At 43.1% G+C, this 27,497-nt stretch overlaps 1 protein-coding gene across 1 annotated transcript in view; it reads right to left on the bottom strand.

The window, feature by feature from the left end:
* TEX10 (testis expressed 10) overlaps window positions 1–27,497 on the bottom strand; it is a 184,509-nt gene that overhangs the window by 49,129 nt on the left and 107,883 nt on the right. The window contains exon 10 of the mRNA XM_044295097.1: window positions 13,517–13,650. Within this exon, the coding sequence (XP_044151032.1) occupies window positions 13,517–13,650 (134 nt within the window). The remainder of the gene's footprint in view (window positions 1–13,516; window positions 13,651–27,497) is intronic.

Below are 27,497 nucleotides of genomic sequence, written 5' to 3'. Positions count from 1 at the left end.
AAACGGTTATTACTTTACATTTACAAAATGATGCCAACATAAAGTAGACATATGGAAAATGAAATTTTATAATTGTAGAAGCACTTTTTTTAAAGACCAGTTCAGTTTTGAAGTCATTGTGTGGGGGCTTACATAGCAGAAACTATGCATAAATTAAAAATACACCCCTCAAGTTAGTCAAAACTGATTTTACAAACTGTTAACCCTTTAGGTGTTCCACAAGAATTAAAGGAAAATGGAGATAACATTTCTAAATTTAAAATTTTGGGCAGATTTTCAATTTTTATTCATTATTTCCTGTAACAGCCAAAAAAAAACCTCAATATATATTACCCTCATTCTGCAGTTTACAGAAAAACCTAATATAAAAATGTGGCCGTAAACTGCTGTATGGCCAACGGAGCGCCATAAACTTATTAGGTATCGCCGAATCTGAAAAGGTCGTAACTAGGGTTGTTTTGATACCCAAATTTTGACTTTCAGTACCTGCGAGAGTCTATATCAATCAATACCACGCGGGGGGAGACGCATACATTCAGCAATTTTTAGAACTTCTGGCTCATAATCGAACAGTCCAAACCTATTTTTTGGGGGGACAAGGCGACTAAAAAATGTCGAATCACGCAGTTTCTTAATTTTTTTCTGTTCTGGCGTTCACCGCATAGGATTTTTTATATTTTAATAGTTTGGACTTTTCGGATGTGGCAATGTGTGATTTGTTTATTTATTGTTTATATATTTTATATTGAAAATTGGTAGTGGTGACTTATATTTAATATTTTGGGGTGTGTGTTTTTTTAAAACTATATATTAACCATATCCCCCCCCTTAGGTGCTAGAACCTGGGATCTTTTCATCCATTGTCCTATTCACTCTAACAGCTCTATTAGGGTTAATAGACTTCACACTCTCACTGCTGCCCTGGGCATAGTGCACACGGCAGCAGGGAGCTTACCATGGCAGCCAGGGCTTTAGTAGCTCAGATCGGGCTCTGATCGGGTTCCGATCAGAAGCTGCCACTGCCACCAATGAGGAGGGGAGGGGACCATGTGGCCACTACCACCAATGATTTTAATACTAGGGGGGATTCGGGCGCACTGCACCACCAATGATAGTTAACCTTTAATACAGGAGGCCGTGCCGGCAGAATCACATAGCCGGCATCCTGCGATCATCCGCAGTTAACCCCTCAGGTGTGGCCAGCTATGTGATTCTGCCACCTCCTGCATTTGTATTAGAAGTTAACTTTCATTGGTGGTGCAGTGCGCCCGCCCCTCCTACTCCAGTCTCTCCTCATTGGCAGCGGCGGCACAGGGGAAGGGAGAGACTGCTTCCTTCTCCCCTGTGCTGCTGAGGGAACTGTGATACTCGAATACGCAGCAACGCAGCCCAGGATCGAAAAAATGGTAACCCAGTTATCTCATCGAAACGTTAGAATTTTCTTAAAAGTTTTTTTTTTAAAGTAGTAAAAAAATAAATAATAAAATATAAGTTTGGAATCGCCGTATTCGTATTGAGCCGCAGAATAAAGACGTTGGGTCATTTTTAGTGCACAGTGAACGCTGTGATGTCAAAACACAGAAAACCCTGGCAGAATTTGTTTGTTATTTCAATTTTGCCACACAATTTTTTCCCATTTTCCAACATATGGTAAATTAAGTAGTGGCATTAAAAAATGCATTGTATCCTGCCAAAAATAAGCCCTCGTATAGCTATGTTAACGGAAAAATAAAGTTATGGTCATTGGAACGATGGGGAGGAAAAAAAATAATGAAAATAGACCTTGACATTAAAGGGTTAAGAGAGGACTATCTGTATGGCACTATTTTAGCAGTATAGTATTTGAGGGCATTGGGGAGCACAGCGGACACAGCACTGGGGGTAGCAGCAGGATGACAATGTTGAGGCACCAGGAGCGGGAGGATGAAGTAAAAGTGAGGAATCTAAGAGGCTGTTTACATCTCGTTTTTGCTGTACACCAAGCGGATACATTTAGAAATACAGCAAAAAATATAGAAAAGTACGTGGCTACCTATGTTTTTAATTTTACAGATATGTTTGACAGATGTGCATATGTTTCAATATGTTTGTGTCCATATTTTTTAACAAAAATGTATCCATTTTTGTGAAACCTTTTTTTAAATAAAGATTTTAAATATATCAAAGGAAGTAGGAAGTATCTGGATAATAACGGATATGTTTAACGGATAGAAACATTCATTAGTCTTCCATTCACTGCAATGTAAAAAAAAGTGTAAGTTTCTATCTGTATTTTTTGCAAGACAGAAAAGCGTGATATGCTACATTATACTATCCTGCACAAAAAAGAAAAAAGACAATGAGTCAAAAGTATTCACTTTTGAACTACGTTTGCACAATTATAGTCTATGGGTTTATTTCTTTAAATTTTTTCTGTTTTTCTAGTACGTCCACTTGACGTACTAGATGTAAACAGCCCCTAAGATGTCTGCCAAACACAAGTCGAGATGCGGAATAAAAAGAAAAGTGGTCAAGGTTGTATGGTCCAATTGGAGAAGAGGAGGAAAGAGAATGTCTACAACAGAAGAGACATAACTGGATGTAATAGGTATGTGGTGTTATATTTTATTAGCAGTCATTTCTCAATGTATTTTAAATGAATGTGTGCTGAATGCCACCTTAAAACAACATATTTAGGCAGAAAATATTCATTAGGTTGATCAGAATTAATGCAAATGAAATAACCGAAGGAAACAAAAGGAGGGGGGAAAACAATCAGACCGCATTTGTCAATTAGTATCATTACATTACATGTATCTAGTTTTTTAATAAATGCCTGGGGCTGAAATGTTTATCATATGAAATAGCATGTGCTAATATGGTTTTCTACAATCCAAAATAAAATCATGTGAAGTAAAATTACAGCTGTGAAAGTGTCACATTGTATGACACAGTATGTCTGAGGTTAAGATGATATGTGGTTGTTCTGAATATAAATCGTTAGGGAGCATGCACATGACCGTTTTGCAGACAAGAACAGGCACTATTACAATGGATTTTTTTTTATAATCATTACCTCAAGCAAAAAAAACACAAAAATTGATATGTTGTCATTACGGGAAGGGAATTAACCGGGTGCTGTCAAAGGCTCAAAGAAAACCGATTACCGGTAAGTGTGATCTAATTTTTCCCCATCGCCTATGACAGCACCCCTGGAGACTAGGCAAGAATTTAATCTAGGGTGTGAAAACTGCTTGAAGCACCTTACGGCCAAATGTAAGGCCCTCATTACAAGGAAGCTAAAGTCTATAGCAGGGATCAGCAACCTTCGGCACTCCAGCTGTTGTGAAACTACAATTCCCAGCATGCTCCATTTATTTCTATGTAAGTTCTTAGAAGAGCAGAGCAAGTATGCATGCTGGGAGTTGTAGTTTCACAACAGCTGGAGTGCCGGAGGTTGCCTACCCCTGGTCTATAGTGATTGAAAAACAAATGCGGGAAACTCCAGGTTGCTGCCATACAAATCTGTTCTATAGAAGCGGAATCCCTCTCTGCCCATTAAGTGAGCAGTCCAGCAGGTTTATTGGAGAAGCGCAGAAGGAGGGTAAAACTATCTCTTGGGAACAGTGAAACTAGGAAGAGACCTTTGGTGGTTTAAAAAAAAAGAAAAAAGAAAAAAGAAGAAGGATCAGGAGAAATCACCACCAGATCCTCCAAGATCACCAAGTAAGGCTGGTCAATGGAAAGCGCAGCGATCTCACTAACTCTCCTAGCGGAGGTAATGGCTAAGAGAAAGGAAAGCTTAAGGGATAGCATCTTTGGGGAAATCGTACTGATAGGCTCATAGGGATATAAAGGGAGAGCTGAAATCACAAAGTTTAAATTCCCAGGAAGCACCCTATTTTTACACACCGGGGATAATTTAGATACATTTATACCGGATCCGTTTATACCGGAGAGAAGGATCCAGCATTTCAATGCATTTGATTGCATCCAGATCTGCATCCGGATCCGTCTGACAAATGCCATGACTTTGCACATGTTTTTTGATGGAACTGCCTGCTTGACTTCTCAGCCCCAAGTGTGAAAATACCCTAACAAACAAGGCACTTTATGCTGAAATCTGCACTTTCATAGTGCTAGGTCTAAGCTTTTTTTCTCCATCCCTCCTATAAAAAACAAAACAAAAAAAACCCACACACAATAAAAGTGGAATATCTGGAACATTTGGCACATCCACTGGTCTATCGGGAAATCTGTAGAAAGCCCTCCAAACTCTCAAATAGATATCAGAAGTGACCTTCTTACGACTTGCCAACAGAATGGTTATAACATCCTCAAAGAGCCTTCTCTTCCTCAAAATTTCCCTTTCAACAGCCAGACAGGTGAAGATTTTTTACTTCTGGGTGAAAGATTGGCCCCAGAGTCAGAAGTTCCAGGGATTCGGGAAGAACCCAAGGGGTCGCTATCGACATCTTGCGGAGCCAAGAAAACGAAATCCTCCTTAACCAAAAAAAAGGGCTATTACTATCACCGTGGCACTCTCTTCCCTTATCTTTCGAGGACCCTCTGTAACAGATTTAGAGGGAGAAAGGCATATAAAAGGCCCAGCTCCAAGGATTGAGCCAATGTGTCCACTGCCTTTGGATGGTCCTTTGGGGAAAGGGAAAATAAAACCTCTCTACATTTCTGTTTAACCTAGTGGAAAAAGATCTCTCTGGGACAGCCCATAAGGCTGTAATCAGATTGAATATTCCCTGGTCTAGGGACCATTCCCCTTGGCACAGATGACAGCTGAGGAAATCTGCTTTAACATGGTCTGTTCCTCTTAGGCTACTTTCACACTAGCGTTCGGGCGGATCCGTTCTGAACGGATCCACTCATAATAATGCAGACGGAGGCTCCGTTCAGAACGGATCCGTCTGCATTATATTAGCAAAAAAAAGTGTGAAAATAGCCTGGGACGGATCCGTCCAGACTTTCAATGTAAAGTCAATGGGGGACGGATCCGCTTGAAGATTGAGCCACATTGTGGCATCTTCAAACGGATCCGTCCCCATTGACTTACATTGTAAGTCTGGACGGATCCGCACGCCTCCGCACGGCCAGGCGGACACCCGAACGCTGCAAGCAGCGTTCAGCTGTCCGCCTGTCCGTGCGGAGGCGAGCGGAGCGGAGGCTGAACGCCGCCAGACTGATGCAGTCTGAGCGGATCCGCTCCATTCAGACTGCATCAGGGCTGGACGGCTGCGTTCGGGTCCGCTCGTGAGCCCCTTCAAACGGAGCTCACGAGCGGACACCCGAACGCTAGTGTGAAAGCAGCCTTAGATGTACTGCAGAAAGAGATAATAGAGAAGTTTCTTCCAGACTGAAAATTTGGAGACTAAGGGACATAAGACCCGGAGATCTGGTACCTTCCTGCCTGTTGATATAGTCCACTGCTGTCATTCTAATTAAACACTCATGTTTCTGCCTCTGATGATTGGGAGACTATGCACCAAGGCTAAACAGATTACATTCAGTCCCTTGAAATTATGAGACCGAGACAGAGAATTGTCGTCCCAGCTCTATATGGCCTGGCATTCGTGGTCAAGGGGAGGACCGATTCCCTGAGCGAAGGAACACCTCCCTGTAGATTTAGCAGATCCATCCACCACCCCAAAGTACTCAGAGTCTGAGGTTATAGAGAGATCCCTGCATCCAAAGAGGACACATCTTTCCCAATCTTCCAGAATCTTAAGCTGGAGAGGCCTTGATACTGGGCCCACTCTACCCCCAGAATAGCAGCAGTCATGAGACCCAGCAGAGACATGGCCTTCCTCAAGGAAACCGACTGACGTGAGAGAAAGAGCTGAACCCCTCGACCTGATCAGAAGAGCCTTCTGTAGGGGCAACAGGCACCTCAGATCTGGAATCTAGGATCATCCATAAAAAGCTGCACCTTGACTTGGACATAAATTGGAATCCAGATTTATATCCCACCCTAGAATGTCCGGAACTTCCCTTAACCAGGCAACCTGTCCCTGTAGGATCTGACTTGACCGGGCGACAAGAAGAAAATCGTTCAAGTAGGGAATGATTACCATGTCCTTCTCCCTCACGTGGGCCATTATCTCTGCAATAATTTTTGAGAAGATCCTCGGAGCCTGAGATAGCCCAAAGGGAATGAAAAAGCAGAAGCTCTTCCTCTAGCTCAGGCATCCTCAAACTGCAGCCCTCCAGCTGTTGCAAAACTACAACTCCCAGCATGCCCGAACAGCCTACAGGTATCAGCCTACAGCAGGGCATTGTGGGAGTTGTAGTTTTACAACAGCTGGAGAGCTGCAGTTTGAGGATGCCTGCTGTAGCTGGACTGCTACTCAAAAAAACCTCTGGTGCTTCAGCTGGTGCTCAAAACGCTGCCCGGTGGCAAGAGCCTTGGTCCTGACTGGTTTACTGCCCGCTTTTACAAAACTTTCTCAACCGACCTGTCCCCGGTTCTACTGTCAGTCTTCAATTCGGTGTCTCCTAGGCTTCCCTTCCCTGCGCAGTCCACAAAAGCTCACATTTCTGTCATCCTGAAACTGGGTAGGGACCCACACCTATGTGCCAGTTATCGTCCTATTTCACTTTTAAATGTAGATCTTAAGACCTTGGCGAATAGAGTGAATGTTCATTTGCCCACCTTAATTTGTAATGACAAAGTTGGATTTGTGCCAGGGAAGGAGGCCAGGGACAACACCCTAAGACCCTTGATATTATCCATTATGCTAAACTGCATAAGATTCTCCTTATGATCCTGTCCATAGATGCCGAAAAGACTTTCGATCGGATATCATGGCCAGCCATCCAGACTGCCTTATCCCATATTGGTGTTGGTCCGCTGTTTTTATCTAAGGTTCTGTCTCTATATCAACATCCCACTGCTCGAGTTAAGATTAACGGGGTCCATTTGGCTGGACTGGTTTTTAGGGACCATCAGTTTCTATGAGGAGGCAAGTTCTAGATTTGACCGTGGCGAATCAATGGATGGCGTATATCTGGACTTCTCCAAAGTATTTGACACTGTACCACATAAAAGGTTAGTATACAAAAGGAGAATGCTTGGACTGGGGGAAAATGTCTGTATGTGGGTAAGTAACTGCTAAGTGAATGTAAACAGAGGGTGGTTATTAACGGTACACACTCAGATTGGGTCACTGTAACTAGTGGGGTACCTCAGGGGGTCAGTATTGGGCCCTATTCTCTGTGACGAGGGGACATCCTCTGCGCCTGGAGGAAATAAGGTTTCTACCCAAACATAGATGATTCCTTACGGTAAGAGCAGTGGGACCATGGAACTCTTCCATGCCTGAAGAGGTGGTGATGGTGAATTCACTAAAAGAGTTCAAAAGGATGTATTTCTGCAGTGTAATATTGCAGACTATAGCTACTAGAGATGGGTCATTGATCCAGGGAGTTATTCTGATTGGAGTCAGGAAGGAATTTTTTTCCACTAAAGTGGGGAAAATTGGCTTCTACCTCAGGTTTTTGTTTTTGCCTTCCTCTGGATAAACTTGCAGGATAACATGTCACATTTGAAGCCCCCCGGATGCACCACTACAGTAGTAACGCCCAAAAAGTGACCCCATTTTGGAAATTACGGGATAAGGTGATAGTTTTATTGGTACTATTTAGGGGAACACATGATTTTTGAATACTTGTTGTGAGGTACGGTAACCACGAAATAGCTGTTGTAGTACAGTTTTTAATTTTTGCGTTTTACAGAGTTAGGCCTCATGCACACGACAGTTTTTTTTCACGGTCCGCAAAAACGGGGTCCGTGGGTCCGTGACCGTTTTTTCGTCCGTGGGTCTTCCTTGATTTTTGGAGGATCCACGGACATGAAAAAAAAGTCGTTTTGGTGTCCGCCTGGCCGTGCGGAGCCAAACGGATCCGTCCTGAATTACAATGCAAGTCAATGGGGACGGATCCGTTTGATGTTGACACAATATGGTGCCATTTCAAACGGATCCGTCCCCATTGACTTTCAATGTAAAGTCTGGAGTTCTTTTATACCATCGGATTGGAGTTTTCTCCAATCCGATGGTATATTTTAACTTGAAGCGTCCCCATCACCATGGGAACGCCTCTATGTTAGAATATACTGTCGGATATGAGCTACTTCGTGAACCTCAGATCCGACAGTATATTCTAACACAGAGGCGTTCCCATGGTGATGGGGACGCTTCAGGTTAGAATACACTACAAACTTTGTACAAGACTGCCCCCTGCTGCCTGGCAGCACCCGATCTCTTACAGGGGGATATGATAGCACAATTAACCCCTTTAGGTGCGGCACCTAAAGGGGTTAATTGTACTATCATATTCCCCTGTAAGAGATCAGGGCTGCCAGGCAGCAGGGGGCAGCCCCCCCCCTCCCCAGTTTGAATATCGTTGGTGGCACAGTGTGCCCCCACCATCGCCCCCCCCCTCCCTCCCTCTATTGTATTAAATCGTTGGTGGCACAGTGTGCCAACCACCATTGGCCCCCCTCCCTCCCTCTAATGTATTAAATCGTTGGTGGCACAGTGTTCCAACCACCATCGGCCCCCCCTCCCTCCCTCTATTGTATTAAATCGTTGGTGGCACAGTGTGCCAACCACCATCGGCCCCCCTCCCTCCCTCTATTGTATTAAATCGTTGGTGGCACAGTGTGCCAACCACCATCGCCCCCCCCTCCCTCTATAGCAGTAACATTGGTGGCAGTGTGCGGTCTCAACAGTAGAAGATTCATACTTACCTGCTTGCTGCTGCGATGTCTGTGAACGGCCGGGAGCTCCTCCTACTGGTAAGTGACAGTTCTTTAGCAATGCGCCGCACAGACCTTTCACTTACCAGTAGGAGGAGCTCCCGGCCGTTCACAGACATCGCAGCAGCAAGCAGGTAAGTATGAATCTTCTACTGTTGAGACCGCACACTGCCACCAATGTGACTGCTATAGAGGGAGGGGGGGCGATGGTGGTTGGCACACTGTGCCACCAACGATTTAATACAATAGAGGGAGGGGGGCCGATGGTGGTTGGCACACTGTGCCACCAACGATTTAATACAATAGAGGGAGGGAGGGGGGCCGATGGTGGTTGGCACACTGTGCCACCAACGATTTAATACAATAGAGGGAGGGAGGGGGGGGGGGGCGATGGTGGGGGCACACTGTGCCACCAACGATATTCAAACTGGGGAGGGGGGGGGAGCTGCCCCCTGCTGCCTGGCAGCCCTGATCTCTTACAGGGGAATAGGATAGTACAATTAACCCCTTTAGGTGCCGCACCTGAAGGGGTTAATTGTGCTATCATATCCCCCTGTAAGAGATCGGGTGCTGCCAGGCAGCAGGGGGCAGTCTTGTACAAAGTTTGCAGTGTATTCTAACTAGAAGCGTCCCCATCACCATGGGAATGCTTCTGTGTTAGAATATACTGTCGGAAATGAGTTTTCACGAAGTGAAAACTTAGATCAGAATAAAGCTTTTATGCAGACGGATCTTCGGATCCGTCTGTATGAAAGCAACCTACGGCCACGGATCACGGACGCCAATCTTGTGTGCATCCGTGTTCTTTCACGGACCCATTGACTTGAATGGGTCCGTGAACCGTTGTCCGTCAAAAAAATAGGACAGGTCATATTTTTTTGACGGACAGGATACACGGATCACGGCCTCGGCTGCAAAACGGTGCATTTTCCGATTTTTCCACGGACCCATTGAAAGTCAATGGGTCCGCGAAAAAAAACGGAAAACGGCACAGCGGCCACGGATGCACACAACGGTCGTGTGCATGAGGCCTTAGTAATATAGTTTATAAGGATGAAAAATAACATCTGTCCATACAGTTCATCCGGAGGAAGGCAAAAAAAAAAAAAAAACACCTCTGAGGTAGAAGCCAATTTTCCTCACTTTAGGGAAAAAAAATCCTTCCCGACTCCAATCAGAATAACTCCCTGGATCAACAACCCACTCCAGAAATACATCCAGGCCCCTCTTGAACTCTTTTAGTGAATTCACCACCTCCTCAGCTTTCTCCTCACCTCGTCTGCAACTTCCCCCTCATCAATCTGTAAACGGATGACACCTTCAGTGTCAGTCTTTTTATTTTTTATTATACATTATTTTATGATGAAGGGGCTTTTTTCCCCCCCTTCTTTACGTGAAACTTTATTTTTTTTATATTAAATAACACTCACTTTTTTTTTTTACATATTTGTACCACTGTGGGACTTACTTACAAAAAGGCAGACAATCAAAAAGTACTATGTACCCCAAAATGGTACCAATGAAAATGTCAAATCATTCCGCAAGACACAAGCTCCTACACAAGGCTACCTGCAGAAAAAAAAAGCTTTTCAAAAAAGCTTTTATTGTTGGAAAAAATAAAGGTTACCGTATATAAAATTGCTATCCCCATAATCCTACTGAGCAGCGGGAATAAGGTTACATGCACACGACCGTTGTGTGTTTTGCGGTCCGCAAATCGCGGACCCACAAAGCACGGATGGCGTTCGTGCCGCGGTTTGCGGAACAGCACGGACAGCCATTAATATAACTGCCTATTCTTGTCCGCAAAACGCGGACAAGAATAGGACAGGTTAATTTTTTTTTTTGCGGACCACGGAACGGGGTAAAGGATGCGGACAGCACACGGAGTGCTGTCCACATCTTTTGCTGCCCCATTGAAATGAATGGGTCCGCATCCGAGCCACAAAAACTGCAGCTCAGATGTGGTCCAAAACAACGGCCGTGTGCATGAGGCCTAAAGGCAAAATTTTTCCATCACTGCGTTTGCTGCAATAACAAAACCCAAAAAGCAATGGCAGGACACCGCTGACATGTGTCTCCAGGGCGCATGTGCGAGATTACAGGCGCGGCACAAGCTTTACTTCGGTGAAGAGGAGTGAATAAATTAGCAGTGGGGCGGTGCTGGGAGCCGAAAAAATGGGTGCGGCTGGGCTCCAACTGCCGGTGGGACGTCCCCTTGGGCTCCTTATTGAGGCACTTTGCATATTAATAAAACTGATTTTATAGACCAAATAAAAGACAGGGCAGTAATACTAGCATATTTTAATGTAAATCGTGGAGACTGATGTGGTGATGTCATTAGCTCAGTAAGTAGAATCCAGGTGACAGTGTCCCATTAACCCGTAGTGGACCCACGCCGTACATGTACGGCGCTGTGATCAGGCGGGTGCAGGAGATAAGCCCGCCCGATCCGTGGCAGGAGTCCGGAAGTCACTGATAGCCGGACCCCTGCTGCATGCGCCGGCATCAGTGAAATCACCGATGCCGATGCATTAACCCTTGATGTGCCGCGGTCAGCGCTGACCACGGCACCCGTGATGTCCTTTGCGGGTATCAGAGCTTCCATCGGGTCCCCGTGCTGCTGTGACGGGGAACAGATGGCAGGGAAGGCAGCACGATGCCTTCCTTAGGCATCCTGTGAGATCCAGCCTCCTGGATCTCACAGGAAAACTGGCTGTAAGTGTATTACAGTCTGTAATACACTTACAGCCAATGCAGAAGTATTGTGATGCATTGTAAAGGGGATCAGAATCCCAAAAGTTGAAGTCCCAGAGTGGGAAAAAGTGCAAAAATTTCAAGAAAAAAATAAAATAAAATAGGGAAAAGAAAGAAAAGTAGACAATTTAGGCATCACCGCCACTGTATCAACCGGCTCTTTAAAAATATCACATGACCTAACCCCTCAAATGAACACCATTAAAAAAAATTAAATAAAAAAAACTGTGCTACATCACTTAAACTGCAACACCAAGCAATCAAAAAGGTGTATGCCCCCCAGAATCGTACCAATCTAACAGTCACCTCATCCCACAAAAAATGATACCCTAACTAAGACAATCGCCCAAAAAATAAATAAAACTATGGCTCTCAGACTATGAAGACACTAAAACATTTTTTGTTTCAAAAATGATATTGTATAAAACTTATATAAATAAATAAAAAGTTGACATTAGGTATTGTCGCATCCGTAATAACCTGCTCTATAAAAATATCACATGACCTAATCCCTCAGGTGAACACCGAAAAAAATTAAAGCAATTTTTTGTCACCTTACATCAGTGTTTCCCAACCAGTGTGCCTCCAGCTGTTGCAAAACTACAACTCCCAGCATGCCCGCACAGCCAAAGGCTGTCAAGGCATACTGGGAGTTGTAGTTTTGCAACAGCTGGAGGCACACTGGTTGGGAAACACTGCCTTACATGACAAAAAGTGTAATAATAACAAGCCATCAAAAAGTCATACACCCTAAAATAGTACCAAACCAACAGTCATCTCATCCCCAAAAAAAAATTAGCCCATACACAAGACAGTCGCCCAAAAGTAAAAACTACAGCTTTCAGAATGTGGAGACAAAAATAATAATCTTTTTTTCAAAAATGCTTTATTATGTAAAGCTGAAACAAACAAGTCATGGTATTGTCGCGTCCGTAACAACCTGCTCTATAAAAATACCACGTGATCTAACCTATCAGATGAACATTGTAAATAACAAAAAATAAAAACAGTGCCAAAACTTTACCTCACAAAAAGTGTAATATAGAGCAACCAAAAATCATATCTACCCTAAAATAGTACCAACAAAACTGTCACCTTATCCTGTAGTTTCCAAAATGTGGTTACTTTTTTAGGAGTTTCTACTCTAGGGGTGCATCAGGGGGGCGTCAAAAAAAGTCCAGCAAAATCTGCCTCCCAAAAAACATATGGCATTCCTTTCCTTCTGCGCAATGCCATGTGCCTGTACAGCAATTTATGACCACATATGTAGTGTTTCTGTAAACTACAGAATCAGTGCAATAATTATTGAGTTTTGTTTGACTGTTAATCCTTGCTTTGTTACTGGAAAAAAAAATTGATTAAAATGGAAAAATCTGCCAAAAAAGTGACATTTTGAAATTTCATCTCTATTTTCCATTAATTCTTTTGGAACACATAAAGGGTTAACAAAGTTTGTAAAATCTGTTTTGAATACCTGGAGGGGTGTAGTTTGTAAAATGGGGTCATTTTTGGGTGGTTTCTATTATGTAAGCCTCACAAAGCGACTTCAGACCTGAACTGGTCCTTAAAAAGTGGGGTTTGGAAATTTTCTGAAAAATTTCAATGTTTGCTTCTAAACTTCTAACGGCCCAAAATAATAAAATGACATTCACAAAATGATCAAAACATGAAGTAGACATATGGGGAATGTAAAGTAATAACTACTTTTGGAGGTATTACTATTATAAAGGTAGAGAAATAGAAATTAGCAAATTTTTTCCAAATTTTTGGTAAATTTTTTTTTTTTCTAATTAAAAATTACATTTTTTACTCCATTTCACCACTGTCATGAAGTACAATATGTGACAAGAAATTAATCTCAGAATGGCCTGGATAAGTAAAAGCTTTTTAAAGTTATTACCACAAAGTGACATGTCAGATTTGCAAAAAATGGCCTGGTCCTTAAGGTGAAAAATGGCAGGGTCCTGAAGGGGTTAAGCAATAATATTTTCTGTAATGAAATAACACTACCTGCATTACTGTCCAGTGATGGGCAAAATATGGTTGATCAGTCAAGTAAAGAGCGATTGGGGAGACTCTGGTACTTCTCACTCTAGAATTTAACTTATTACTTTGCATCCATGACAACTGATCTGCAGAAAATCCTACAAAAAACAAAAGAAAAACAAACAAAATAAAAGCAATTTGTTTCATACAATAACCAGATTGGATTCTTACAATACTAGTAAATGCAGCCATCTCATGGACCATGTTTCCTGGAAATGACATGATTGTGTGAAACTGGCCTTTCCCTCAGTTTTGCTTTAGTGCTTTCTGCGATTCTGTTAAAGTAGCACTCCCACAAGAAGTTTTATTCTCTGACCTGTTCGAAAGGTACATGATGTAAACTGTAGTTAAGGTAATTTTCTTACTAGTGACTGTATTTGTGAGCTATCCCCTCCCTTCTGATCCTCAGCTGTGGGAGTAATTCTTTAAATTCTTGCTTTTATTTTATGTGTGTGTGTGTGTGTGTGTGTGTGTGTGTGCAGATGTCAGTTTACATGCATTTTTCAGTCATGGGAAAAAAATAATAATTAACAGCATCTCTCAGCAAATATATCACTGAAAAATGTACAGCCCTTCAGTATGCTTCAGTTCGTTGACCTATTGACTTGAAAGGGCAAGTCTTGCGCGAACAATGCAATAAATGCAAGCCTTGTAATTTTAATGTAATACAAAGACCGGTAACTTCAATTTTTTTTTACATATGTGGGAATACCAGTAATTGTCTGGCAGCTGTCTCTAACATCATGTCCTCTCTGCATCTAAAACTGAACCTCTCAAAAACTGAACTTCTTGTTGGACCCCCCCCCCCCCCATCTACCAACTCACCTAAACTTGATATTTAAATTTCGGTCTGCAGCACTAACTCCTGTGCCACATGCCCATTGTCTTGGGGCCACATTTTACTCCAATCTCCTTTGTTCCCCATATTCAATCACTTACACACTCTTGTCATCTCAAGAATATTGCCAGAATCCGCCCTTTTCTTACGTTGGAATTGGCAAAAACGCTTGGTGTTGCCTTGATTCATTCTCGTCTTGACTACTGCAACGCATTACTAATCGGTCTCCCTCTCACTAAACTCTCCCCCCTTTAGTCTGTTCTAAATGCTGCAGCCAGGCTCATCTATCCATCCACCCGCTACACTGATGCTACTAACCTGTGCCAGTCACTTCACTGGTTGTCCATCCCCCACAGATTACAGTTAAAACTTTTCACCCTCGCCCACAAAGCTCTCCACAGTGCTGCTCCTCCATACATCTCCTCCCTATCTACCACCCTACTCGTGCTCTCCGTTCTGTTAGCGACCTAAGATTAATAACCTCCATAATTCGTACCTCTCACTCCCGTCTTCAAGACTTTTCTCGAGCTGCACCTACTCTCTGGAATATTCTGCCACGGAATACTAGGTCAATCAACAACTTCTCCACCTTCAAACGTGCCTTAAAAACACATCTTTTCAGGCAGGCTTATCAAGCCACCTAAACTGACTGTTCCCCGACTAAACCTCCCCCCACCAACTCCTCTGGCCTAAACTCGATCCTCTAGTAGTCCCAAACCCGAAGCAGATCGTCCGGCACCACTCCTGTCAGTTCAATAATGGCTCAAATCCTACTCATCACAATCAACTACCTTATGTGTCACCCCCAATTCCTCATAGATTGTAAGCTCTTGCGAGCAGGGCCCTGACTCCTAGTGTTTCAGTTGCATATTAATCCAGTTATTTTTGTTTTGTATATGAACCCTATGAACTTGTAAAAGCGCTGCAGAATATTGTGGTGCTATATAAATAAAATTATTATTATTATTACAGCTCTCCTTCCCTTGAGCACTGTCCACTCCATTCATTGCTACGGGACTTCCGAAAATAGCACGCACTCTTTTTCCTTGGTCACGGCTCTCCCTTCTTATTTTAATGCACATAGGTTTTCAGCGGACAGTAGCAGTAGGCATGGACACTAAGGAGGAAATTTATCAAACTGGTGTAAGAAGAACTGTCTTGGTTGTCCATAGCAACCAGATTCCACCTTTCATTTTCCAAACGAGCTATGAAAAGTGAAAGTGGTAATCTGATTAGTTGCTATGGACAACTAAGCCAGTTCTACTTTACACCAGTTTGATAAATCTCTCCCTAAGTTCAGTGCACCTGGCCTCCCCCGCATCATATCCACTGACTCTCAGGGACAGTCAATGAAGCAAACCAATCAAATTAAAAGACCCCGCCCAAAGTGCACAAAAAATCTTATTTGTTTAAAAATAAAAAGAAGCACCTCTCAGTATTAGAGGTGAAAAATATCCTTAAAAATAATTAGTCTAACCAGCCAGATATGTTGCAAAGCAATCCTTCGTACTCTCTCTTGTATAACAACAAATACGTCCACTTTGCCCCAAGTACATCATTGCTATAATGCCTGAGAAAAATGCGCCTCCTGCATTTAGGTGGTATGCAGGATCTATAAATGGATGCAAATAATTCTTTTTATATGCATAATAGAAAATGGTGGTGCCATAAAGCCAAAAAACTAGGGACTAGGGAAAAATCATGCAAATTTAAAATAACATACATTCTGTGATATATATATATTAATATATGCCTTCATGTTAAATGCATCCTTGTCACATAAAATAGTCCCTGGCAATATAGTCATGCAGTAAGGAGGAACGGGTGGAGACCATTTTAAAAATCAAACCATCCATCTGGTGAAACTGGGAGTAGTTCAGTTTTCTTAACCCGTAGGCCCCTGTCACACGGGTGAGATTTGCGTACGGGTGCAATGCATGAGTTGAATGCATTGCACCCACACTGAATCCGGACCCATTCATTTCTATGGTGCTGTGCACATGAGCAGTGATTTTAACACATCACTTGTGTGTTGCGTGAAAATCGCAGCATGCTCTATATCCTGGGTTTTTCGCGCAATGCAGGCCCCATAGAAGGGAAAGGGGCTGCGTGAAAATCGCAAGCATCTGCAAGCAAGTGCGGATGCAGTGCGATTTTCACGCATGGTTGCTAGGAGATGATCGGGATGGGGACCCCGATAATTATTATTTTCCCTTATAACATGGTTATAAGGGAATAAAATAGCATTCTTAATACAGAATGCTTAGTAAAATAGGGATGATGGGGTAAAAAATAAATAAAAAATTTAACTCGCCTCATCCACTTGTTTGCACAAGCCAGGCTTCTCTTCTGTCTTCTTCTTTGCTATCCAGGAGGAAAAGGACCTATGGTGACGTCACTGAGCTCATCACATGATCCATCACCATGTCCTTTTCCTCAAAGAAGATAGAAGAGAAGCCGGCTGCGCGAACAAGTGGATTAAGGAGAGTTGAATAATTTTTTATATTTTTAACCCCTCCATCACTATTTTACTAAGCATTCTGTATTAATCCATTTTCCCTTATAACCTTGTTATAAGGGAAAATAATACAATCTACACAACACCTAACCCAAACCCGAACTTCTGTGAAGAAGCCTTAGGCTACTGGAGGCTTTTTTATTTTATTTTTAAGTTTTTATTTTTCTTCCTCAATTTCCTTAAGCCATAACCTTTTTTTAGATTTCCAGTCACATAGTTGTATGAGGGCTTATTTTTTTTAGACAAGTTATACTTTCTATTGCCACCATTAATTATGGCATAAAATGAAATGGGAAGCAGTTAAAAAATTTCAAATGGGGTGGAATTGGGGGGAAAAAATGCAATTCCTCAACAGTTTTACGGGTTTCGTTTCCACAGCGTTTCGCTTATGGTAAAACTGTCCCGTGCCGATTACAATGATATGTCTAAATAGTGTAAAATTTAATTTTAAACTTTGATACATTTTATTTTTTACATCACCATATTCTGACCCCCATAACTTTTTTTTATACTTTATGTCTACTGAGCAGTTTAGGGGCTCCTTTTTTTTTGGGGGGGGGGGGGGGGGGGGGGGGGGGGAAGAAGGTCAATCTGTAGTTTTTATAGCATTTTGGAGGGGGCGTGACTTTTTGATCACAATTTATTTAAAAAAAAAATATATGGGTAAAAGAAGCAATGAAAAAAAAGACAAACCAACTATTTTGACCCTTTTTCCGTTACGCCATTTGCCGTATTGAATATATATTTTTTTCTATTATAATAGTATGGGCGTTTTTGGTTGTAGTGATACCCATGATGTTTATATTTATTGTTATTTAGGTATTTATTTTTTAATTATACGGAAAAGGGAGGAGATTTATATTTTATAAATGTTTTAAATGTTTTGGGGTGATGATTTTGTGGCTCATATATGAGCATATAAATTGTGTTTTTTAATTTTAAATTTTGGTTTATTAGGGATATTTTAAATGCCATTTAAACTCTATTTTGCTAATTTCAGATCCTGGCCTGCCATCTGGTGGCCAAAATGAGAATTGCAGCATGAACACTTTCAGCCTTAGTGAGGCTAAAAGTGTTCAGTGCAAGTACCGATGTCCCATTTGGCCCACTAGGGTTTTTGCGCGTTTAGATGCTTTGACCTCACTTGATCAAGGCATCTAAAGCATTTAAATTACCACGATCTTTATTATTGCCAGTCACTGCAATTAGACGCAGTTATCTGCCGTTTGAAGCAGCAGAGATTTGCCAGCCATGGCGCCCACTGCACGCACCAATGGAGAGCTGCAAGATCAGAGTATTTCATAGTGATCCTGCCCATGTACAGTCTTATGCCTCATTCAATCGTCAGTGATTTCCATCAGGGATTGTGAGCAAAAACCAGGTCCGGCTCTAAACACAGAAAATGTGCAGATCTTTCCATACACTTTATGTCTGTGGAGGATCCAATCCTGGTTTTGGCTCTCCAACACTGATTGAAATCACTGACCAAAACACTGACGTGTAAATGAGAAATTTAAGAGGCATTCCAGTTTTCAGAAGTTTTTTTTTATATAGTGAAGTTATATCATTTTCCAGCACACATGGTATCATGATCTGTATGCCGTCATTCAAAAGGGATCTTTATTTTTTACATCCAGTAAATAAAAATTAGTCCTGGTCATGTGATGGACAAACAGTTGCATGGCTCCAGGGGTGGACTGGCCATAGACCCTACAGGGAAATTTCCCAGTGGGCTGATGCCCAGAGAGCCGCCCGAGCTCTCCTCGTGGTTGTCGACCAGGTGCATAACGATCTGATGCATCTAAGCATTATTGTACGAGCATCAGGTACTTCTGCACCTGGCCAAAGGTCGCAGGTGCACTCCTAACTTAACTATCACCATCTCCAGGACAGTGATACCCTACAATATTTTGTACTACAATGTGCCATTTAGTTCTGCTTGTGCCTCCTGACATGTCTGTTTTAATAGCTTCATGCAATCCCCATGTAACAACACTTCAGGAGCATACTCTTATGGCTCTATGTTGTTCCAAGTTATGAATGAATTACTAGCAGTGTGCAGTAGGGGTACAGAGGGGTGGTAACCAGTTGGGGGGTGCCTGCACAAACAATCTATCCAATCAGTGCTGCCATTAGACTGTGCAGGAACGCACCCCCCAACTTATTACCACCCCTCTGTACCCTTACTACAGACTGCTAGCAATTCATTTATACATTCTAGTAGAAATAAAGGAATGGCACAAAATAGAGCCATAAGAATAGATGCTCCAGAATAGTTATTACACGGGAAAGCATGTCAGGAGTGGTAAAAAAAAGGTCCTATAAGTTCCCAGTCCGCCCATGCATGGCTTATTAGAGTTATACAACAGTTACCCAGCTTCATCTATTCAGACAAGCATTGGTGTTAACCCACATTCAGCAAAAGTAAACAGAGTTCTTGAAACAATAATGGATTAATACATAAAGTACACTGGAAAATTGTAATAAAGAAAAACATCTGCTGAAATATGATATGACCGCTGGGACTCCCACTGATTTAGTGTTCAGTTGGAGCCCCAGCGATCTGACACAGCCCTGTGCTCCTGTGAACAAGGTTAAATACCTCCTAAACGTTCCGGATCTGGCAGGACAGTCCCGGATTTTGGTGGCCGTCCCACGGTCCTGTGACTGCCGATTTATGTCCTGCTCTCAACTGTCTCTGTGACTTTAGGGGTAATATTGAAAGAGGGGCATAACTAATATGAAAGGGGCACTACTAAAAGGAGCACAATGTGGGCATTACTAGTGTGTGGGCACACAAAGGGGGAATAATTACCATGTGGGGCACTAAGGGAACAGGACTGGATTGGTAGTGTAAAGATAGTGTGGGGTTTCGCTCCGGTAGACAGGATTAGCGCACATAGCAGAGGAAACAACAAGTTCTTTGGATCTAACAGTTCAGCGTTTTATTCACACTTTAGGCAAGTGACAAAACAAGCAGTCATAAACAAGCAAAAAGTCACCTTGCGGTGTTGGTGGTAATTCACACCATGAGGCAATTCTGCCTCCAAGAGTTCTTGAGCATAGCAGCACCAACCTGTTTTAACGCCAAACAGGTAGCAAGCCTTCATCCAGACACAAGGCTCCCAGCACAGAGACCTCGCTTCTGAACCCAGCAGCTTTTTTTTTTTTTTTTTTTTTTAAAAGGACAGCCAGGTGTTGCCAAAACCCGGACCGGCACTTAAAATCCGGTCCGGTATTTGACCTCACCTGGCTGTAAATCAACCTAGGAGCACATGCTGAGAGGATGATACCTGTTTTCCCAGACCAAACCTCTCTGTCACATACACCCCCTCCCCCGTACTCAATGACACTTATGTGGAGTGGGTTGTTCGCACACCTTTTTGGCCATGTCCAAAAGACTGCGAGGGTGTCTGCCATATAGCAATTCGAAGGGCGAGAACCCACCTCTCGCACTGTGAACATGAGATAGGGCAGAAGGAGGTCCCAGTCCTTCCCATCTTTAGACAACCTTTTTCAACATATTTTTTAATGTTTGGTTAAACCACTCTTCCAGACCGTTCATTGCGGATTGTAAACGGACGTCTGTAGTTTTATGTGCAGCAACTTACAGGGTTCCCTCATCACCTTGGATATAAAAGGGGTCCCTTGGTCAGTCAGAACCTCTTTAGGTAGTCCCACTCGGGAAAACATCTCTATTAACTCCTTAGCTATGAGTTTGGCCGAGGTATGTCGCAGTGGCACCGTCTCTGGGTACCGAGTGGCATAGTCTAGAATGACTAAGATGTGTTGATGCCCTCTGGCAGACTTCGGTACTGGGACTATGAGGTCCATAGCTATTCGGCCAAACTGTATTTCGATAATCGGGAGAGGTACTAGGGGACTACGGAAATGTGGCTGGGGGGCTAGTTACCTGGCAGGTCGGGCAAGAATTACAAAAAAACTCTTCCACTTCTTTGAATATGCTGGGCCAGTAAAACCGCTGTAGAATACGATCTGAGTTTTCTGCAGCCCCAGGTGACCCCTGAGAACATGTTGGTGGGCTAGATCTAACACAAGCTTGGGATAAGGCTACTTTCACACTAGCGTTCAGAGCGGATCCGCTCATATAATGCAGACGGTGGCTCCGTTCAGAACGGATCCGTCTGCATTATATTGTATAAAATTTTCTAAGTGTGAAAGTAGCCTGAGCGGATCCGTCCAGACTTTTACATTGATTGTCAATGGTGGACGGATCAGTTTGAAGATTGAGCCATAGTGTGTCATCTTCAAACGGATCCGTCCCCATTGACTTACATTGTAAGTCTGGACGGATCCGCACGCCTCCGCACGGCCAGGTGGACAGCCGAACGCTGCAAGCAGCGTTCAGGTGTCCGCCTCCTGAGCGGAGCGGAGGCTGAACGCCGCCAGACTGATGCATTCTGAGCGGATCCGCGTCCACTCAGAATGCATTAGGGCTGGACGGAAGCGTTCGGGTCCGCTTGTGAGCCCCTTCAAACGGAGCGCACAAGCGGACAGCCGAACGCTAGTGTGAAAGTAGCCTAAGCCTGTTCAATAGGCTCACCCTGTGGTTGGTTTACCCGATAAAACATATCTTGATGAACCACAAAATAGGGGAAACACTGACTCTGCCCCAGGTTGTTCTGGTTCACCATCTACTATTAACATTTTCCCAAGCATGGGAAGGGTTGGGTCCCAATGTTGGGCGGTACCAAAATTACCCCCGGAGACATTGAGGTCTGCCAATTCAGGACCTGGCGGCAAGTCCTCCACGTCTCCCACCATCACACTTAGGTGGAAGAGGGAGAGACAACCCCGCTAAGTGACGGTTACCCCTACAGCTGTCCTTTTGGTCTCAGGTTCCCAGGGTTCTGGTACCCCCCTGAGCCGGGCCACTCTGCTAGGGTTAACCCGGTCTCATGGGTATCAGTCACTCACATAGCAGGCCACAGTACAAGGAAGTCTCTCCCCATTATGAGTTCATAATGCAGATTTGTGGCGACAGCCACATCGTGGGTTCATCTACTGGCCACCGTGGTTAGAGACACCAGCGCGGTGGTGTAGTCTTTTAAGTCTCTGTGGATGCACATACCCCCCGACTTTCCGTCAAGTATACTCAGTGGACCACACCAGGGTAGCTTTTACTAGGGTCACCAGACTCCCTGAGTCCAGCAGAGCCTCTTCTGCCTAAGTGTCTCCCACTTCCACCTGGCACAAGTGATCTAGAGACTCTGGGGTACCTGTTGCACACAGCCTCCTGGCATATAGCGACTGACTGTAGCCATAGTTAGTGTCCATGGGCTCAACCCGATGGGGACAGTCAGTCCTTACATGGCCAGGCTCCTGACACCGCCAGCAGACTGAGTCAGGTCAGCCGTGGGTACATCCCAGGTGGGTTTCATCGGCTCAAATCTCAGGGCCTGGGGTGGAGATTTCCCGGGTAGTCTCCTGCTGCTGCTCATTAGCCTCGCGTTGCTGCAGGTTTGTCTCTCGCTGCTGCAGATTAGACTCCATGAGGGCCTTCACAACAGCCTCCATTTTGTCGTGAGGCACTGGTTGTAATACAGCTGGTTTAATGTATGACATACAACCTGAAAAATGCAAAAATCTAAAATATCGGCGTTGACGCCAGCCTCACTGGTGCTCTTGCACGCATCCTCCACCAATTGTGGGGTTTCGCTCTGGTAGACAGGATTAGCAGACGTAGAGGCAACAACAAGTTCTTTGGATCAAACAGTTCAGTGTTTTATTCATACTTTAGGCAATTGACAAAACAAGCAGTCATAAACCAGCAAAAAGTCACCTTGCGGTATTGGTGGTAATTCACACCATGCTGCAATTCTGCCTCAGAGTCCTTGAGCATAGCAGCATCAACCTATTTTCACGCCAAACAGGTAGCAAGCCTTCATCCAGACACAAGGCTCAGAGATCCCAACACAGAGACCTCGCTTCTGAGCCCAACTGCCTATTTAAGGACAGCCAGGTGTTGGCAAAAACCGGACAGGCACTTAATACGGTCCGGTATTTAACCTCACCTGGCTGTAAATCGGCCCATAACAAACCTCTCACTGTGTCACAATAGGCATTGGGCAGATTTAGAAGCGCAGGTTAGTATTAAAAATACATGGCAAGGCACATGAAGTGAGTCTCTGCCATTGTCTCTAATTTTCAACATTTGGGAGGTATTTGTTATTGTAAAAACAAAAAAACAAAAACTAACACCCAGAGGTGTAATACAGGAACTTCTGCTTATAAATGGCAATCACTAATCATTTAGAGACAGAGATTTAGACACATGCTTTGATATTGTTCCAAACTGTGAGGGACCCACAATGGATATTTTTTGTACCCTGGACAGAGATTATTCCGTTTTATTCCTAAGATTACCTTTTTTTTTATTTATTTAAATATAAGCAGAAAGATATGCTGCAAATTAAGTCTACTTTCACACTAGCGGCACGGACCTCCGGCAGGCTGTTCCGTCGGGTGAACAGTCTGTCGGATCCGTCCTGCCGCTAGTGAACGTATGCCCCCGGACTGCTGCTCCTTCCCCATTGACTAACGAGGGCGGGTGGAGTTCCAGCAGAGGCAATGTAGCGCACGACGAGGGGCTGCCGGAATAAATGTCGGACAGATCAGTTTTATTCTGGCAGCCTCTCGCCGTGCGCTGCAGTGCCTCCTCCCCCATTATAGTCAATGGGGAAGGAGCCACAGTCCAGGGGGGCACACGTTCACTAGCGACTGGACGGATCCGACAGGCTGTTCACCCGACGGAAGAGCCTGCCGGAGGTCCGTGCCGCTAGTGTGAAAGTAGCCTAACAGTGCTTTCAATGTTAACAGTGTAATCAATTAATATAATGCAAAGTGAATGAGCAAAAGAGAAATCAAAATCAATATCTGATTTGACTACCCTTTGCCTTCAAAACAAGTGTCAGTTCTTATACGTAAAATTAGATAACTTGATTTTGTAGGATTACATTTAGGTGTGAATAACCAAGTATACCAAACAGGTGGTAATGATCTTCATTTTCATATATATGGCAAAACAGTTATTAACTTAAACAAGAACAGCTAGCTAGGTAGGATTAAAACGGTGTGAAAAACAGTCAGTCAATCTGCTACAAAGATGAGGTTGTGGAATACAGTTCCACGTCACAGGTCATATACCATGGCAACACTGGGCACAGCTACAAGACAAAAACATAGTAATTGCTTACCCCTATTGAGGACCGTAGTTGAACAAGGAAACAGTGCAGCAGATGAAAGAGACATCATGCTTACTTTCCCTCCAAATCTGAAGATGTTCAGCAACGCCAGAACTGGCAGAAACCAGTGGGACACGGGTACACAAATGTAAATGTTCAAAGAAGTTTGTCCAGAAGTGGTCTTCATGGAAGAATTGTTGACAAAAAGTATACCTTCAACATATCAACAATGCCAAGCAACTCAACACAAAAACTTGGGTGCAGAAAAACTTCAGAAATTTGCAAAATTGTAACTGTCTGTTACAGAAGCCAGTTTGTTTGCCAAAGGGCTGGAGTGTGGTACACTAAAGTATGCATGCAAGCAACAGTGAAATGTGGTAGATGTTTATTGAAAGTTTGGGACAGCACTTCAGCAAACAGAGTAGGGGTATTTGGACAGGATTAATGGTGTCCTTAATGCTAAGAAATGAAGGAGATACTTATCCATTATGCAATACCATCAGGGAGGCATCTGATCAGCTCATTTCTAAATTGGAACCAAAGTGATTTGTAAGAATTGATTAGTCTCAGACAGGGTCCAGACACCTTTGGGGTGTCATCGCTTAGGACACTCCTCCCAACGCTTGATTGACAGAGCTGACCCTGACAATATTGTACCTGCACCGCTGCCCTGAGTAGTGCCACAGTGCAGAGGCTCTGCTTCCAGGGCAACAACTGTTCATCTGCCACTAGCGGTACATGCAGTCACAGAAACTTTTACACATACACCGCTACTGCTTGTGGAGACAAATCGATTATTACAAATTTATTCGCTCATGTCCACTGAATTTATTTTGCAGCAGGACAACTCCAAATATACAGTCATTAAGAACTATCGTCAACGTAAAGAACAAAAAGTCCTGGAAATTATGATATGGCTCCCACACAGCCCTGATCTCCACATCCTTGAGTCTGTCAGACTACATTAAGAGACAGAAGGGTTTGAGCAAATCTGCATACAATCTGTGGTTATTTCTTTAAGATCTTTTGAACATCCTCCCTGCCGGATTCCTTAAAAAACTGTGTGCAAGTGAACCTAGAAGAATTTATGCTGTTTGAAGGCAAATTGCGATCACACCTAAAAATTGCTTTGATTTAGAAAATTGGTTATGTTTAACCATTTTTAATTTTGCTAAACTAACTAAAAATAAACTAACATTTGTTCTTTGTAGCATTTTCCCCACATCTTCCTAGAACCTTTGCACGGTACTATATATACACATACACACACACACACACACAGGGCGAGTCATATCCTCAGATATGCACTTTCAGTGATGCGTTGTCTCAGGTTGTTTAGATACTATGGCTGGGTTAGCTGGATTCATATAGCTATTAAATGTAGCCCCTATGGTGGAAGTCACAGAGGGTTAGATCTGGTGATTGTGGAGGCCAGCACAACATTGGTGAATCGTTTATTCTGTTGCAGCTGATCCAAATTTCTGGTAAAGTTTAATTTAGGTATCGAACATTTAACAGGAAATGAGGAACAGCACCATCCTGCTGATGGTGTAGCAGATCTTCCTCTGTCTGTGGCATTTCCAGTAGGAGGGACTAGTTACAGTAACCGTGACAAAACCCCACCCACAAAAACGTACCATAGAGCGAGTCTGCTCACTGCACAGAACGCATTTTTTCTTTTTTTTTCTTCTGTGCCTCGTTTTCGATAAAAGGTTTTCTGGGCCCCAGATTTGAACAGAGACTGAAAACAATCATTGCTGATCACCCCAGCATGTCAGTGAACTTGTACTTTTCTGATCTGTCCTGCAAGTCAATGCAAAAAAGTCACAGCGCTTTGGTGGTCAGATTTCAGCTCCTGAAAAATTTGTAATCTATACAGGTCACAACACAGAGGTTTTCATAAGATACGCAATACCGTGGTTTGTGGCACTTGTAGCTCCATACTAGTCAGCCTAGTCTAGTTTCTAGGACTGTGCTCAAACTGCTTGAATCACTGTCTCATCCGAACTCTTTGGGTGGACTGGACCTTTCCTATGACAACCAACGGTTTTGAATTACTTCACCCAATGTAAAATGCAGTTTCTATATGGAGCACATTTCACAAACTTATTCTGAAGATTCCAAAAACGCTATAGCGGATTTTTTATTTATTTATATCAGATTTTTTTTTTATTTAAAATGCTTTTTTGAGGAAAATATATTACCATCCAAAGGTTATTCCATCATGAAATAAAGATTCGTTTTTTAATTATGTAGAATAAGGCTGTACGTGGACTCCCATATTGTTGAATAGATTAGGCAGTGGCTGAGGGACAGACAACAGAGGGTTGCAGTCAATGGAGTATATTCAGACCATGGTCTTGTTACCAGTGGGGTACCTTAGGGATCTGTTCTGGGACCCATATTGTTTAATATCTTTATCAGCGAAATTGCAGAAGGCCTCGATGGTAAGGTGTGTCTTTTTGCTGATGACACAAAGATTTGTAAAAGGGTTGATGTTCCTGGAGGGATACACCAAAAGGAAAAGGATTTTCGGAAAACTAGAGGAATGGTCAAAAATCTGGCAACTAAAATGTAATGTTGATAAGTGCAAGATAATGCACCAGGGGCGTAAAAACACAAGAGCAGAATATAAAATCAGTGATACAGTCCTAACCTCAGTATCTGAGGAAAGGGATTTGGGGGTCATTATTTCAGAAGACTTAAAGGTAGGCAGACAATGTCATAGAGCAGCAGGAAATGTTATCAGAATGCTTGTGTGTATAGGGAGAGGCATTACCAGTAGAAAGAGGGAGGTGCTCATGCCGCTCTACAGAGCACTAGTGAGACCTCATTTGGAGTATTGTGCTCAGTACTGGAGACCATATCTCCAGAAGGATATTGATACTTTGGAGAGAGTTCAGAGAAGAGCTACTAAACTGGTACTTGGATTGCAGGATAAAACTTACCAGGAAAGATTAAAGGACCTTAACATGTATAGCTTGGAAGAAAGACGAGACATAGGGATATGATAGAAACTTTAAAATACATTAAGGGAATCAAGGTAAAAGAGGAGAGAATATTTAAAAGAATAAAAACTGCTACAAAAAGGACATAGTTTTAAATTAGAGGGGCAAAGGTTTAAAAGTAATATCAGGAAGTATTACTTTACTGAGAGAGTAGTGGATCCATGGAATAGCCTTCCGCAGAAGTGGTAGCTGCAAACACAGTGGAGGAGTTTAAGCATGCATGGGATAGGCATAAGGCCATCCTTCATATAAGATAGGGCCAGGGGCTATCCATAGTACTTAGTATATTGGGCAGTCTAGAAGGGCCAAATGGTTCTTATCTGCCGACACATTCTATGTTTCTATAAATGTCTTTTTTTGTGGTAAATAAACTCCA

Source organism: Bufo gargarizans, chromosome 5 (genome assembly GCF_014858855.1).
Source record: "Bufo gargarizans isolate SCDJY-AF-19 chromosome 5, ASM1485885v1, whole genome shotgun sequence".
NCBI lineage: Eukaryota > Metazoa > Chordata > Amphibia > Anura > Bufonidae > Bufo > Bufo gargarizans.
Note: the sequence above shows the minus strand (reverse complement) of the source record. Positions and strands in the feature narration are given on the sequence as shown.